Source organism: Rhipicephalus microplus, unplaced genomic scaffold (assembly GCF_043290135.1).
Source record: "Rhipicephalus microplus isolate Deutch F79 unplaced genomic scaffold, USDA_Rmic scaffold_16, whole genome shotgun sequence".
NCBI classification, from domain to species: domain Eukaryota; kingdom Metazoa; phylum Arthropoda; class Arachnida; order Ixodida; family Ixodidae; genus Rhipicephalus; species Rhipicephalus microplus.
The window spans coordinates 9502797-9518726 of NW_027464589.1; the positions used below are offsets into that span (position 1 = coordinate 9502797).

Here is a 15930-nt window from a genome sequence, read left to right on the forward strand (position 1 = left end):
GTCAGGACAGAAACGAAAAACAAAACAGAAACGGAAAACAAAATCACTCACACGTAAAGCATATAATTAAAAGGGACGTGTTTATTAAATATCGATGTAAGTGCAAAACAGAAAAAAAGCAATCACTGTTCAAGCAACACTGCATTGTGTGCGCAAAGATGCACAGGAATATTGCAAATAAAGAAGCACCAGGTTTTCTTACGAATTTCAATATCGACTTCGTTTGCCTTTCAAACAGAACAATGTCTAGAAGAATGACAAAATAGAAGGGCATTGCTCAATAAAGACAGGCGAAATGCATTACTCTACACGTCTGACAATGAAGTACAGCACAGTTGAGAAATACTGGAATTTCATTATGCCACATAAACGTCTCTGAGAGACGCTACATGGTGGAGTATATGAATGGCTTGCCATTAGTACCCTTGACAACGTAGACTTTTTGGTGTCGTAGTTAGTGCCACGCGCTGTGGATTGAAAGATCACTGGTTTGACGCCTTGCCACAGTAGTTCTTCTCGTTTTTTGCGTTGCAATCTGATTAGGATTTTTTTTACAAGGTCATATCCGTGACGGAAGTATGTCAGCAGAGCCGTGGTGGACCTCTGCATAAAACACTTTATTGTTCAAAGGTTTGAACTGTGTTAAATCACCACGCGAGCCTGAAAGTTGTGTGGATACGACAAGTGGTGCAATCACTTTGAGCGATATTGAAAGTGTTCGTTTGCCGTCTGTGAGTTGGTGTAGCATGGACAACTCTGATGAAAACGGTTATCTTGTGCAATAAAGAATGACGAGCGCACACTAGTAATTGAAAAATGCGTCATCTTTGCTGAAGATATGTCAGTTGGTATTAGTATGCATGGGCGTGTTGCAAAGACATTTAAATTTGACACTATCACCGTACTTTCACAACTGACAGAATGGCTGTGTATCCAGGATGCGGAAGAGTATGCGCAGGGGCATTACTACGTGAAGGATGTAGCAGCTGCTGTAAGGTATTAGCTCAGAGTTTATAAGCGGCATACTTTGTTTGTATGTGAACCTCCAGATCTCAATGAGGTCCTTTTGGCAACTTGCACAGAGGAGCCAGCGAAAAAATTCGGTCGCGACTCAGCTTGATCGCTATCGAAGTATACACACACATAACGCCCTTATGTGCTTGCAAGGGTTGATTTCTGCGAACGCGCTGTGCCACATAGCCAATCTGCACAACAACCCTAACGGTGTTACTTTGCTGTCTTCTTAGAGTTTCTGGGTACTTAACACAAACTAATAATAATAATAATAATGATGATGGTGATGATATCGGGTTTCGCCATATTGATGGACTACTGAAATATCGACCATCTGGCGTTCTTTAACGTGCACGGACATTGCATAGTACAGGGGTCTATCTCATCTCTCCTCCATTGAAATGCAACTGCAGTGACCAAATTTGAACTGCGACCGAATGGGCATAATGCATAGACATCTAGGTCACCGTGCCTTTACACCTAACAGAACTGCTTGCGCATGTTGAGTCACTGAATGTATCCCCGCAGTCTGCGATAGAAGCAGCTGCTGTAAAGTGTTAAACTAAAATATAAGCAGCATACTTTGTACGAAGCTGAAGCTCTGGAGCCCGATAGGCTCCTTCCTGCAACTTGCGCAGATGAGCCAGAGAAAAAATCAATGCCCGACTGAGCTTGATCGCTACCGAAGTGTGTCGCGACACATGTATAACTTAGTCATGCGCTTGCGAGGGTTGATTTCTGCTAATGTACTGTGCCATGTAGTCTATCTGCCTGACAATGTTAAACAATGTTTTTTAGTAGTTTCTTCAGCCTTTAACCCAAACTATAATGGGTAATGCAGAGGATGTGAAAAGATCCTACTGCACAGTTTGCGCGGCTTGAACAAAATTCTGCTGTTGCGTATTTTCACAAAAATCTTTGAAGTCTTCCCCGTTAGATAAAAAAAAGATTGTTGTCACAGGTGGCCGCTTAGACAATGAACGACACTACTGCCTGCCGCGCTGAACTTGATGAGAGCCGCACCATCAGTCGATCAGCAGGTGCCTACTACATACTCTGTCTAGGACCTATACGAAGCACATCGAAAGCCGCGCGCAGCGCCCCTTGTGGCGTGGCATGCGCGCAACCTTAAAAATCCTACAGCAGACAGCAGTTCCTCATTGTTATGGTGGTAAAAGCGCCCGTAACCGGCTCATTGGTTCTTCGAGCAGGATTCTTCAGTATATTGTAGAGAGGCATTCTTCTGCAATGCCACTATGAATAAAAAGGAAAACCTTCATGAAAGCGTCCACATTTTCCATGTTAGAAAGCGTCTTGCTGCCCGTCATCAGTACTGACGGCAAATGCATGTGTCAGGTGTGTGCAATGCAAGATGCTTGCTACAAGACAGTCGCGGTAAACCGTCATATTTGCACACTTAGAATATTAATGGTGCATGCCCAGTACCCATGTACTTGCAGAATACTCACAGCATTTAGAAATATCAACGACTCCCCGGCCCTTCGCAGTGATAGTCATGGTGAGTCGCTGGCGGCGTGCTCATTTGTTGCGGCTTTGCGCCACGGCAATTTCACTCAGGCAGGGAAGGAGCAAGACAGGATTGCTCAATGGTGCACAGGCTGACTCACAACCGAACAGCCTGTACACCATTGACTTCTTCCAGATACCACCTAAAGCTCTCACTTTCTTGAATTGGCAACACCCTCTCCCGTGCTCGACGGTGATTTTATTGTGACGCCGATTCCTGATGTTCGCCTGGCGTGTGACATTACTGTCCCACACTCCATCGTAACCATGGCCTCTAACTTAACATATTCACCTGTTATCAATTTCGGATTCATAAAGAAAGTGCTACCTCAACGAATTTCGGTCGCCATGCTAAGACCCTTAATTGACGACCACGTCACCTGTTTTGCAGCAGACGTGTGTCCCGATCACCCACGTCACTCGCAGGATGCCACGTGCCTCGATGCGACCTCACTCTCCATGATCGCCCCGGACCTCAAACCTGAGAAGTCAGCCGCGCTATGCCGCTTTCTGGCTTCATACAGCGACATATTCGACATCGACAGCCGTCCACTTCACCAGACTTCACTCGTCAAGCACCACATTAATACAGGATATTCTCTTCCCATTCATCGCCAATCATACCGGGAGTTTTCCCCCACGCGTAAGGTAATTCAACAGGAAGTCACCTAGATGCTACCCAAAGGGATTATTCAAACCTCTTCAAGCCTTTGGGTGTCCCCCGTTGTCCTTGTTAAGAATACAGATGGCACGTGGCGCTTCTGCGTGGATTACCGCCATCTGAATAGAATCATGAAAAAGGACGTTTACCCCTTACCCTGGATCAATGACGCTTTCGATTGTCTCCACGGCGCCCGATACTTTTTTTCAATAGACCTATGTCCCGGCTACTGGCAGAATGCTGTCAACGAAAAAGACCAAGAGAAGACTGTGTTTGTATCTCCAGGCGGTCATATTAGTTCAAGGTTATGCCGTTTGGGCTATGCAACACCCCAGCCACGTTCGAGCGCATGATGGCCTCTCTGCTACAAGGGTTCAAATGGTCAACATGTCTGTTGTTTTGACAATGTCGTCATATATTCCCCAACATTTGAGACCCACCTTCAGCGTTTGTCAGCTATTCTTGACATATTCCCCATTGCAGGCCTTCAATTAAACTCGTCGAAGTGCCACTTCGGACGCCGGCAAATTACAGTGGTGGGCCACCTTGTCGAAGCCTCTAGTGTGCAGCCGGACCAGGAGAAAATTTGTGCAGTAACCACTTTTCCTGTACCCCAGTCAGTCAAAGATGTCCGGAGTTTTGTAGGACTTTGTTCCTATTTTAGACGGTTCATAAAAAATTTTGCAACCATCGCTCAACCCCTCACGGAGCTTCTGAAGAAAGACGTCACATTTACGTGGGGTGCCGACCAAGCTGCTGCGTTTTCCAACCTAATGACGCTACTAACGACCCCACCTATATTGGCTCACTTTGACCCATGCACTCCAACAGAAGTCTGAACCGATGCTAGTGGTCACGGAATTGGAGCTGTCCTAGCCCAACGCCAACGGGGACACGACCGAGCTGTCGCCTACGCTAGCCGCCTCCTCACAGCTGCTGAGCGCAACTATTCTATTACAGAGCGTGAATGTCTTGCTCTTGTTTGGGCAGTCTCAAATTTCCGCCCATATTTATATGGCACAAATTTCTCTGTGATAACTGACCATCATGCGCTATGTTGGCTTACGTCAATGAATGATCCTACTGGCCGGCTCGGGCGCTAGGCTCTGCGACTACAAGAGTATACCTACACGGTGATGTACAAGTCCGGACGCCTACATCAGGACACAGACTGCCTGTCCCGCTACCCGGTAGCTTTGTCGAGCATTATGCCAGACATTGACACCGACCTTTGTGTTTTTTCCCTTTCGCAAATGACATGCATCAGTGACCAGCAGCGCTGTGATGTGTTCTTGCGTGCCATCATTGAGCGCCTCGAATCACCATCTTCCGATCAGTCCCATCGCTCATTCGTGCTCCACGATGGTGTATTATACCGCCGAAATTTTGAGCCAGATGGACTGCTGCTTGTCATTCCGAAACACCTTCGCTCAGAATTTCTACATGAACTTTATGACATTCCGACTGCCGGTCTCCTTGCTGTCTCACGCATTTACGACCGAATACGCCGACGCTTTTTTTGGCGAGGGCTTGCACGCTCAGTCAAAATATACGTTGCGGCTTGTGAGAAATGTCAGCGCCACAAAACACCGTCGATACTTCCCGCCGGACGCCTTCACCACTTGACATTCTGGCAGAACTGTTCTTCTGCGTTGGCTTGGACCGACTTGGCCCTTTCCCTTTGTCTTTTTCGGGTAACAAGTGGATAGTCGTGGCCACCGACTATGCCACGCGTTATCCCATCACACGAGCTCTTCCAACAAGCTGCGCCATAGATGTCGCCGACTTCCTTCACATGGACGTGATTTTGCAACACGGCGCTCCGCGGCAGCTGCTTACAGATCGTGGCCGCACCTTTTTGTCGAAGGTCATAGCCAACATCGTGCAATCCTGTCAAACGAGACAGAAGCTGGCTACGTCATACCATCCACAGACAAATGAACTCACGAAGCGTCTAAATTGAACTCTTACAGACATGCTCGCTAAGTATGTTTCTACCAACCACACCGAGTGGGATTTTGCGTTGCCATACGTCACATTTGCCTAGAACTCTTCGCGCCATAACACTGTTGGTTACTCTCCATTTTTTCTGCTCTTTGACCAAGAATCAACTTTGCCTCTAGACACCATCGTACCGTCCCCTGGAGTACCGATTAGTGAATATGCCATGGACGCTATCACTCGGGCCGCTCACGCACGCAAAATCACCCGTACTCGCCCTCTGACCTCTCAAGAGAAGCAATGACGTTGGTATGATCAATAACACCGCGATGTACACTTTCCACTCGGTTGTTTGGTCCTGCTTTGGTCTCCGACCCGTCAAGCTGGCTTGTTAGGAGAACTGCTTACTCGCTACACAGGTCCCTACCGAGTCCTTCGTGAGGTTACTCTTGTGAGATATGAAATCGGTCCTGTCCCCTTGTCGCCTTCATGTGCCCAACAGGCTACCGATATCGTACATGTTGCGCGCTTGAAGCCCCACCACTCTCCTAGTGATGTTGACAGTTAGATGCACCGAAACGGCGCTTCTGCAGCTGAAAATTATGCTACATGCATGCATATTAATATTCTAGAGGGCGACTTGCGTGTGCCCGATGAGGAAAATGAAGGGTTGTCTCCGCTCAATCGCTGGTCAATCGATCACGCTATTACCGCTGGTTTCAAATACATCTAATCCACAGCCTCGTTGACATGGCGTCTTTTCTTTTTCGTAACAATATGTTATACATTTCGTGACCTGCCACTCCAGTCCATTATACACTCACATACTCAATTGATTACTTAGTTTTCTACCAGATAAAGGAGAAGACAACTGCAGCTCTCAGATGTACAGCGGTTATATGATAGATGAAAATTCTTGAAGCCTGTTTGTTTGCAATTTGAGCACTTCAAAAAATGCTGTGCATTTAATACTACATTGTGAGAAAAATGTCATGTCAAGACAGCCGAAATTATGCGCATCTTGTAGAGCCTGCATATGTATATCTGTATAAGACTTCATACTGTCTGCAAAAATACAATTTTTCACTGTCTATCTCATTAATCAGTCTTGGAGATAACAGAGAGCATTCGTAACTCCTGCTAAAGCAAATGTATTGGGTAGCGTTTCTGAGACAATGTTGTTGCGCGGCCACCTGCGGCACCCCTCCGTCAATCTCTGCTTGCCACTGGCCAATACGCCAGCAACAGACAGCACCGCCAAGTGGTGCATAAAATCCGGTTTCTCTGCTACCGCTGGAGAAAGTGCACATTCACGACACTAGAAACACCTTTCTAGCCAATATAATCATATGGCAATTTTGGGGAGATAAACCCCAGCAGTTATTATATTCTCTGCCAATGGAAAAAAATAAACAAAGTTAAAGAAAAGATGCATGCATTGCCATAGTCCTGAAAGAGTAGCACCTTGAAATAAAGGAAAAAAAATGTTTTGCTCAAAAAATTGCTCAAAAAAGTAATATTATACGAATTATGTAACACCACACAATTATCACTTGGTTGGATGAATGGATGCTTGAGAATCCCCTTTATAACGAGGCGGTGACATGTGTACCACCAGGCTTTTTACGACGAACACTTCCGACACGGTAAAAATACGGCGCATACAAAGCGAAAAATAAGTTAAAGAAGGCATTCTAAAGCATGTGATAGGTGCGCGCTCACATGCAGTTTACTTGCGACGAAGATATCGTAGACCACGGCGAGCACCACATGCAGATTTCAGACGTTGCGAGCAAGATTGCCCACTTTTCTGACGTTTATTTACTGGCAGAACGGAAATGAGAAAAAAAAAAACTAAATAAAAAAAATAGGAGGCAGCACGAAGACTCACAGTGGTCAGCTTCCGCACGCCAAACTTTTCTGACACCGTTCTCGGCGTCTACGACTACCGACGATAAACCAATTAACCAACAATGCCTTCAAACACAAGAAGCCACAAATGCAAGAAGCGATAGTTTTTGTCGCATAAAAGTTTACTGCAACAGTCAACTCTCTGCCGCAAAAGGTTTTTCACTTTTCGGTAGTGGCAGTGACCGGTCGATTTGTGATAATGACTTCTCTGCAGTTGCGGCAGTGTCTTAATGGATAAGCATCAGAAAAGAGCAATGGCAAGGTGGCCGGTAGCGATAAACGCGCCATTGACTCATCGTCGACAACCTTATTACAGTCATCTGCAGATAGCTGCTCGGCGAAATGACGGCAGTACAAGTGTGTCATGCTACCGTTCGCAAGTTTGCCGCCGCCGCGTCGTGCAATGTCGCTTGCGTGCGAACTCGCAAAATTTTTTCTTAGGTTAAACAAATACGCTACTCGCCGCACCTGAGCACAATCCTGAGTAAAGCATGCGCAAAGAAAACACTAACAAGCACATTCATTGGACTGCAAGTGAACTGGCATGCGATGGGGAGAGCCAAATACGCGACGTGCTGCAAGTAACTAACCAGGGTTGATTGGTTCGACATGGCGGTACTGCACTTCAGTGGAACTGCACGAGTTCGTTGCCAACATGGTTGAATTCACACGTGAGCAAACGGACATCGTTCAACATGCGAGAAGGCCTAACTTCCCAGCGGTCGCACTTTTGAATAAATAAACAAACACAAAAAAATTTGCCCACTAAGTGCACCTTTTTATGGATGGGTCTATATACAACGAACTACTGATATAACGATAGTTTATAGCGGAAGTTTTGACTTCGTTATAAATGGGTTCAACTGTTTGTGGCTGCTTGTTTCCAAAAAAAAAAAATTGCTGTAAATCTGCACTCATGTGTCTTGTGCGTTTCCATACCAAACTATAAGCATAAACAGCGGCCCTAGTAAGTTGGTGTGACACTTCTGTGTTAAAGGAGTGTAGCAAATACAGAGAAAACAAGATGCAAGTTGATAGGAACTCAAGAAAAAAAAATAGACACAAACAGGGGGAAATGTAACTAATAAAAACTGAAACTGAAATGTAAAAAAAAAAGCAAAACAGAGAAGAAGAGAGTGAAAATTGTGCAGACTATGCAATTCCAGAACATGCTAGTCCCATGCAATATACACGGCTGCTATTTACATGAAAGCATCTATAACTGGTTCCAATGTTCATTGGAAATGACAGTTTAAAGCTTACACATCCGGGCATGCATGGCCAAAGCTGACACACAGCTTGCACGATTGCACAAGTTCTAATCAAATATTACATTTTTTAAAATCAGTTGCACAACATTACCTGAGCCAAGCAGAAAAACCTGATGTATAACAGGCAAAATGAATGGCAACAAAAAACAAAAGTGCTTTACTACGAACAAAATTGCAGCTCACTCACAAGATATGAAACTGTTCACAAAGAAAAAACAGGAAAAACGAGCAAGTTCATAATGCAAACAATATTGATAACAAAATACCTGTCTTACAGAAAATATGTGCAAGGTTATAGTGCAAGCAATAAATATGGCCAAGATAAGAGAATTTCGTGACTGGCGCTATACTAGGAACACGAAAAAAAGAAAGCAGGAAAGAGACAGACGAGCGCCAAACTTGTTTAATGACGGAGGTAAACTTTCACCCATGCGCAGTAGAGTGAAAGAGTTACCACAGACATGTCATTACATGAGCAGTTGATTAGAGAAGGACAACACGGATTTATAGAGTACAATAGATGTGCCAATGACAAAAGCCAACCCGTTATTTCTAATATAATACGCCCCTAGCAGCTCCCTTGCCTAGGTAACTACAAATGAAGCCACCAAACGTCAAAATCGGAAAAAGCAGAGTGGCAGAAACAGAGACAGAGAGCGAGACGTGGCAATAACAGACGTTTATATTGGAAAACACCCTTCCTCCCAAGCCTGTACAACGCATGCGCAGGTAACTACAAAAACAAACGTCAAAATCGGAAAAAGCAGAGTGGCAGAAACAGAGACAGAGAGCGAGACGTGGCAATAACAGACGTTTATATTGGAAAACACCCTTCCTCCCAAGCCTGTACAACGCATGCGCAGGTAACTACAAAAACCAGCTAAACAGATTACCTCTGTGCGAGAAACAAACATTCTTTCCTGGTGAGATAAACCAAAGCTGCACTAACAAATTTCTCTGAATCAAGTTCCCAGATATGGAATGCCTCAATAATCATCCGTTCTCGCTGCGTCTCAGCCTTACCTAAAATTGTAACCTTATCAAACAGCGGCGTACAAGCACGCAACTTGCAATGAAACAGCAAGTTACCACCAGTTTACGAGGAAAAATTTTCATTCTCCGTCAATCGAAGATTGACACATCGACCAGATTGTCGAACGTAAAACTTGACACAACTTAAAGGGATGCAATACACCACACGTGTTACACGTGCAGCATTTCTTGACATGTTTTATGCCGCGAATTCCGCTTATCGGGTTGAGCTGCGCAGCCCGCCTACAAAAACCTATGAGTTTACTTACTTTGTAGTTAACTAAGTATGTACCAACTTGCCCAACCAGCAACTCTCCCGAGTTCCCTTGCTGTTTAGTCTCTGCTTTTGCCGATAATCGTATCAATACTATTGGCATGCTCCCTGAGGCAGTCGTAAATACACCGTCCCATTTGTCCAATGTAGGACTTGCCACAGCTCAGGGGAATTTTATAAACAACACCTTTGGCATGCCACCTGAAGGGTCTCGTGTGCCTCTTTTAACACCCTTGCTGCTTAGCATGAGAGATTTGTGGGAACAAGTGTGCCAGTTTATTTGGGGCAGAAAACAGCAAAAACTGCAAACCTAGTGGCCACCTTCCTGAGGTTGTGCAAACAAGGCACGACCTGTGGCACGGTCCCTGTCTGTGGAATGCTCTTCCCGAGTGTTATTAATCAGCTTCCGCAGCAAAGATTCGGCAACGGCATGCAAGAGGCGGCCAAGGAAAGCCAGCATTTTCGAGTCTGCCAATTTGATTACCTAGGACGGTCTGCATCATCTGCAGACACGATCTGCGCAGCGTGGAGTGAAGGCAATGCAGGGCAATAAATTGTTTTGCAGTCTTGGAATCACACGGCAAAAGCTCTTTTTCAATGCGAGGCATGTAAGTGCAACAAACATGATCACTTTTCAATGCAAGGTCTAAAAACATTGTCGGTTGGAAGCTCATTGGCATTTGCTTTAAAATGAAGTCCACCATTTCATTGTAATGCACAGGGCATGTCTTGTCTAAAACAATTAAAAAATCGAAAATATATCTAAAAACATAAAATGAATGTGATGAAATAGAAACACCTAGTAGTAGTGCCTGGTCAATAAGAAATAAAAAAAAAATGTCCCATAAAAGTATTGTATAGCACCAGCTACGAAATGTTCAGGCACCAAAAGCAAGTTCTTCTAGAAGATAAGACAAGAGTCAGTCTTACTTGTTGACATTTGAGCTATGTACTCAAAGCCTTCACACTGTTGAAAAATAAGCTGATGAAAACCAGCAGCTGAGTTAAAAAGTCGACACATTTTATAACAGCATGAAAAATGAAAGTGAAAAGTGAGAAGCAGGCATAGAGGCTCTTGACCACTGAAACACCCGCACACTAAAAAAATACCAGCTTCCAAGCAGATACAATGAGCCATTTGCTGCCAATAACAGAAAAACTTTCAAGTTAATAATATTATGCATACAGCTGTCTTTAGCCAGATTTTAAAGATATGGTTACACATGCAATGACAACACGAGGAAATGCATGTTGCTTACTGTCGCATTTTTTTGTTGCTTTGACAGTAAGCATGTTGCTTACTGTCAAATTTTTTACCTATCCTCGCTCTTTCAGAAGTTAGTTAAAAGAATGTCGTTAAACAATTGATCAGAACACAAAAAATAGTCTAGTTCACTACCGACAACGGTCAGCAACATGCATTTTGTCACGTAGTAACTGCATGTGTCGGCACACTTTTACACTTTGGCTAAAAATAGCTGGGGCACCGTGTATATATATATTCTAATTGACTCCACTGAGTGTATTAGGCTGAGACAAATACTTTTCCGACTTGTGCAAACATTAGAACATCAACTCATTAGGGAGTTGATCATTATGGCTCACCTGCCATATTTCACATATGTTCTTATAATTATTGTTCCTTTTCTTTATTGCATTTTAGGATAAATGTTAAATCTTTTCTACAGTATCTTGAAAGTTTTATGCAGGCTACAATGCCTCTTTGGAAGTCAGTTTTGCTGAAATGATACGCTCTGCTTGAAACATCTATCCAAAATGAAAATCAAGATAGCACAGCATATGGCACAATGTTACAAGTGAAATAGTGGAGAAGGGGGTGTCCATGCCCATCATGATAAACACATGCAGATGAGAGGGAACACAAGGAAAGGTGAGCTCTCTAGTTGTTGCATGGCCGATCGGTGCGGGGAGTTGGAAACTTGGCGGTCGTGTCACCCTGACGTCGACGGGGTGTTGCAGCAGCCACCGTAACCATTGTCTGCAAGCAGAGGCAGTCTGCACATCACCACCTCGACACTTGCTCGGGCATCCTTGTAAGGCCACATTTGTGAAACAAAAGCTGGCCAAAAAGCAGTATGTATATATTGCTTTGGCTGCGCAATAACAGACACCATTCAGCAGAGAGTAGTGGCTGAAAACATGACTGTGCCCTCACTTCTGGCTGTGACCATGATGTATGACAAAAAGGAAGCGGTGACTCAACTCGTCCGGAATGGACACCTTTTACAATGCTGGCTCCTGTTTCACAGCATGCACAAGTGAAAAAAAGAAAAAAAAAACATCACAGTCTCACCGCAAGGACGAAGCAATGAATGTGATAGCTACAAATTGTAAATAATAATATGATATAAATAACAATACAAATAAAAGGTCACGCAGTCTGCTCACATAAAGAGCACTTCACGTGAAAGGCTATACGAGCAGGCTGCTGATGACTGTTGACATACTTACTGTGCATGCCAGAGAATGCAACAGCACCTTTAGAATCATCAAAGTTCCAAGTTGCTGCTTGAGTGACCCTTTCCCCCCGCCCTCTTCCCACATTTTTTCATGCTCTTTCAAGATAATGGGCAGGGGGGCGTATAAGGTCCGCTTCAATGGCAGTCTAAACGATAAAGATAGGCCGGCTTGTGTAATCTTTGCTTTAGCCACACTCTCGTCCCCGGATGCATCCTTTTCTTTATATCAGACTATCGTACAATGTGCAGGGCACTGTTATCAATTCGGACTTTATACAGGACGGCGATAGCGAAAACTCATCAATAGTGCCTATATAACTGCTGCCGCAATAAAAAGTTGTGAAAGAGAGGCACTGGTACTCTGAACTAACACACCAAGCCATTGCTGTAAAAACGATGCACAACTGTGCTTTGCTGCTTTCCTGCATCTCTTTGCCCAAGCGCATGCTCTGTGCTGTGGCCACAGGCAGACTTCACTTATTAGTGCATGAAAAAAAAAAAAAAAGATAGTCTCTGGCCTAGTGCCTTGAGACATGTGGGAATTGCTAAACTGTCTTTTTTGCAACATGAGAAATGACATTATTGGTCATTATGTGAGCTTGCTGCCTTTGTGGTTCAATTACACTCATGACTTTTTTTGCACAACACATGGACAAGGCAGAAATAGACACCACAGACTTAAACTGACAACTCTCTTATTTGAAACAATGAAATGCACTTTAATTTCTGAGAAATACAGATGACCCCTGCCGGTAAAGATAAAACTAAAAACGCATTCAGCAACCCTACGTGATGAAAAGACCAACAAAGCTTGAGGCTGACTTCACACATCTGCAGCAGGATGTGTGAGGTCAGCCTCGTGCTTCTCATCAAGTCGAATTTCTTATTGAACACCACGATAAAAGCTTGCCTTATACACTACTTTCCCATATTTCTAACATGAAATTCTTCAACTAAGCTGGGACGTGGCAATGGGAATTGTAAATTGGGTCAAAATGTTCAGTTTCTCTAATAACTTTTTCCTGTAATCCCGAGACCATGCTTTACATCATAGTGTGATTTCAGATCAAATTAAATAGTAGAAGTTGAGAAACAAGCATTTTACTGGTGGGCTGTCGTCAAAAGCTATGTGAAAATTGGGCATAGTAAAAAGGAAATTTTCAGCTTTCCCTTGGCAAAGTGCCACCATATTGGCATCATAATAAAAAGGACAGATTGGAGCTCAAGATAGTCACAATGATTCATTGCTAGAGTGAAAAATAAAGCCAGCTTCTTTCTGAGTTTCATTTTATCAGCTTATAGCTCCTATTTCTTTGAGCTCCATTTTCTCAGGTTTCATTTTTTGAGCAGTTCCTGTCAGTCATCCCTGTGCCATTTCACAACAAATTAAGCTATAGTCATTCCGTTTCCTGCACTTAGATTCTGAGACATTGGTGAGTGCCGTAAAGCTGTCTATATGTGTGCACATCATACAGACTTTGGTAATCGGCTTTTTGTAGAAGTTGTTGGTAAGACAATATGTCCAGGACATTTAAAAAAATTTTTGTGTGCTTACTTAAACATTGATACGGTATGAGCCAGGCCATGTTTTGGGGACAAAGGTAGAGCAAGTGACTTGGCTCAGCCTATGTTCGCTATCATCCCCGAAAATAAACGCAGTTAAACTCAATCTAACCGTAACGGTTTTATGGTGGAAGTGCTGGGTACCTAACCAAGCAACACTGTTCTGCAACAACCTGAGCTACGCCGAAGCCGCCGCATTGCTGGGCAACCCCCGTTACTGCTGGTGGTCGAGATGCTTCACGGTGAAGACGGAACCCTGAACCCCACAGGTGACAGCACTGCACCACCTCTTCCAGCGATATCTTTACTATGCACCTCAGCTGCGGCTAGTCTATGGCAGCGTCAGCATCTGATAGAGCCCAGTCTTTTTGGGGAAAAATCTTGCGAGGACGTGGATGAGTGGCTCAAACATTACAAGCGGGTGGGCAACTACTACTCTTGGGACGCGGCAACTCAGTTGACTCACGTGGTGTTCTTCTTAGGGGGACATGGCGCTCGCATGGTATGAGAACCATGAAGACGCCCTCCAACGTGGTAACGCTTAGTATCCGAAATCAAGGCGTGTTTCGGGGACACCGTGGCAAAGAGGAAGCAAGCCGAAGAAACGCTGCTGCAAATAAGAGCCCAGGTCCCAGGCGAAACGTGCACGATGTACAACGAGGCGACACTGAAACTACGCAAGACCGCTAACTCTTGCATGTCCGAGGGGGACAAAGTCGGCCACCTGTTGAAGGGCATCGCAGACGATGTTTATCACTTTCTTATCGGCAAAGACAGCATTGGTACAGCAGCCGATGTCATACGGCACTGTCCCACTTTTGAGACGCTGAAGATGAGGCACATTGCTCCTAAATTCGGTCGATTACCTAATGTGACAACGAAAACGAGTGTTGACAACTACGCGACTTCTGATCTTGCGTCTACGACAGGTGAGATCGTGCGTGAAGAGCTTAGTCGACGCACTCGCGCGACTCCTTGCGAGGCTACATCCTTGCCGGTTCCAGACCAGCATCAGCATCTGTTTCCATTGTTGCAGCAGGCATCGAGGAGTATGACTACGTTTCTGGCACACTACCGAGGCCGCAGCGCAGTCACTACCAAGACACCAGGCACCCGCGCCGCTTAAGTTGCCCTCGACAGCTGGCCGCTGCCTATCAGAACCCGAACGAATACGCACCTGTGTCACCACAACCTCGCGATGTTTTCCAAAATGCATACCGTCAACCTCCTGTGTGCTACAGCTGTGGTGCTCCAGGACACATTGCTCGGTTCTGCCGACGGCAGAGAGAGATGACATCGAGATACAGGCCATCGTTCAAGACCTCTTCGCGGTGGACACAATTATTATTATGATCCTTGGTAACCCACGTATCTCAACAGCACCCTAGGACAAGAGAGCCAGCGTGGAACCTCCCCCGCTTCTGACCGTAGCTTGACACCTCTGCCTGGCCGAACGCATCGCTCTCCTTCACCTCTATGGCGGCGGTCGCCACCACCACCGCCGGGAACCTAGCAGGCGCGGCCGATGAAGGTGAGGTCGCACAACAGGATTCACCTCATATACCTCCACCAGTTACGATGGTCGAAAACCGGATATGTGTGCCAATAAACGAATTGTGTGCAACAGCTTTAGTGGATACTGGTGCCACAGTTTCTGTTATGAGCAGTTCGTTTAAAAATAGCTTAGGCCACAAAGTTATGTTTTCGTATCAGGATTCTGGTAGATTTCGTGGCATGGGCAGGGATATACTTCAACCCGTAGGAGTATGAGCCGTCAATGTGTTCTTGGCGGGAAAGGCGTTCCCAACTAAGTTCTTGATTCTGAAACGGTGTACACATGATGTTATTCTCGGCATTGACTTCTCCGAAGAGTGTGGCTCTTTCGTCGACTGCGGTACGGGTGAAGTTTCTGTTAGTGGTGGTAATGCCCTTCCCGCCATAGTTGAGCAGCAGTTGCCTCCGGAAGACTTACCGATTGTTTCCAAAGAGCTGACATGGTCTATGGTCTATGTATGACATGGTCTACCACCATGTCATAGCTGACATGGTCTACCACCATGGTCTATGAGTTCAGTAGCCGTATCTACTCCAATAGCTTCAGTATCAGTCTTTGATGCTGGCTTTCAATCTCTCATGGTTCAGTGTGCAAAGAAAGATGTAATAGTGCCTCATTCGATTATTTCAATTACTAATGGCTGTGCGTATTTGTGGGCACTTAATTCTTCGTCTGCACCGATTATCCTTCCTCGAGGAATG

The 15930-nt window shown here is 44.9% G+C and overlaps 2 protein-coding genes across 12 annotated transcripts in view; one reads left to right on the top strand and one right to left on the bottom strand.

Annotated features, from left to right (window-relative positions):
• Positions 1-15930, top strand: part of LOC119166668 (uncharacterized) — a 142710-nt gene that overhangs the window by 91119 nt on the left and 35661 nt on the right. The window lies entirely within an intron of this gene.
• The window catches only part of nudE (Nuclear distribution protein nudE), a 253723-nt gene that overhangs the window by 57527 nt on the left and 180266 nt on the right, over positions 1-15930 (bottom strand). Inside the window, exon 9 of one of the 11 annotated variants that reach the window (XM_075883367.1) lies at positions 62-11630. The exons of the other annotated variants lie outside the window; for them this stretch is intronic. Coding sequence (XP_075739482.1) covers positions 11532-11630 — 99 coding nt within the window. The 3' untranslated portion in view covers positions 62-11531. Of the gene's footprint in view, positions 1-61; positions 11631-15930 lie in introns of those variants that run through there. 11 annotated transcript variants of the gene reach the window in all.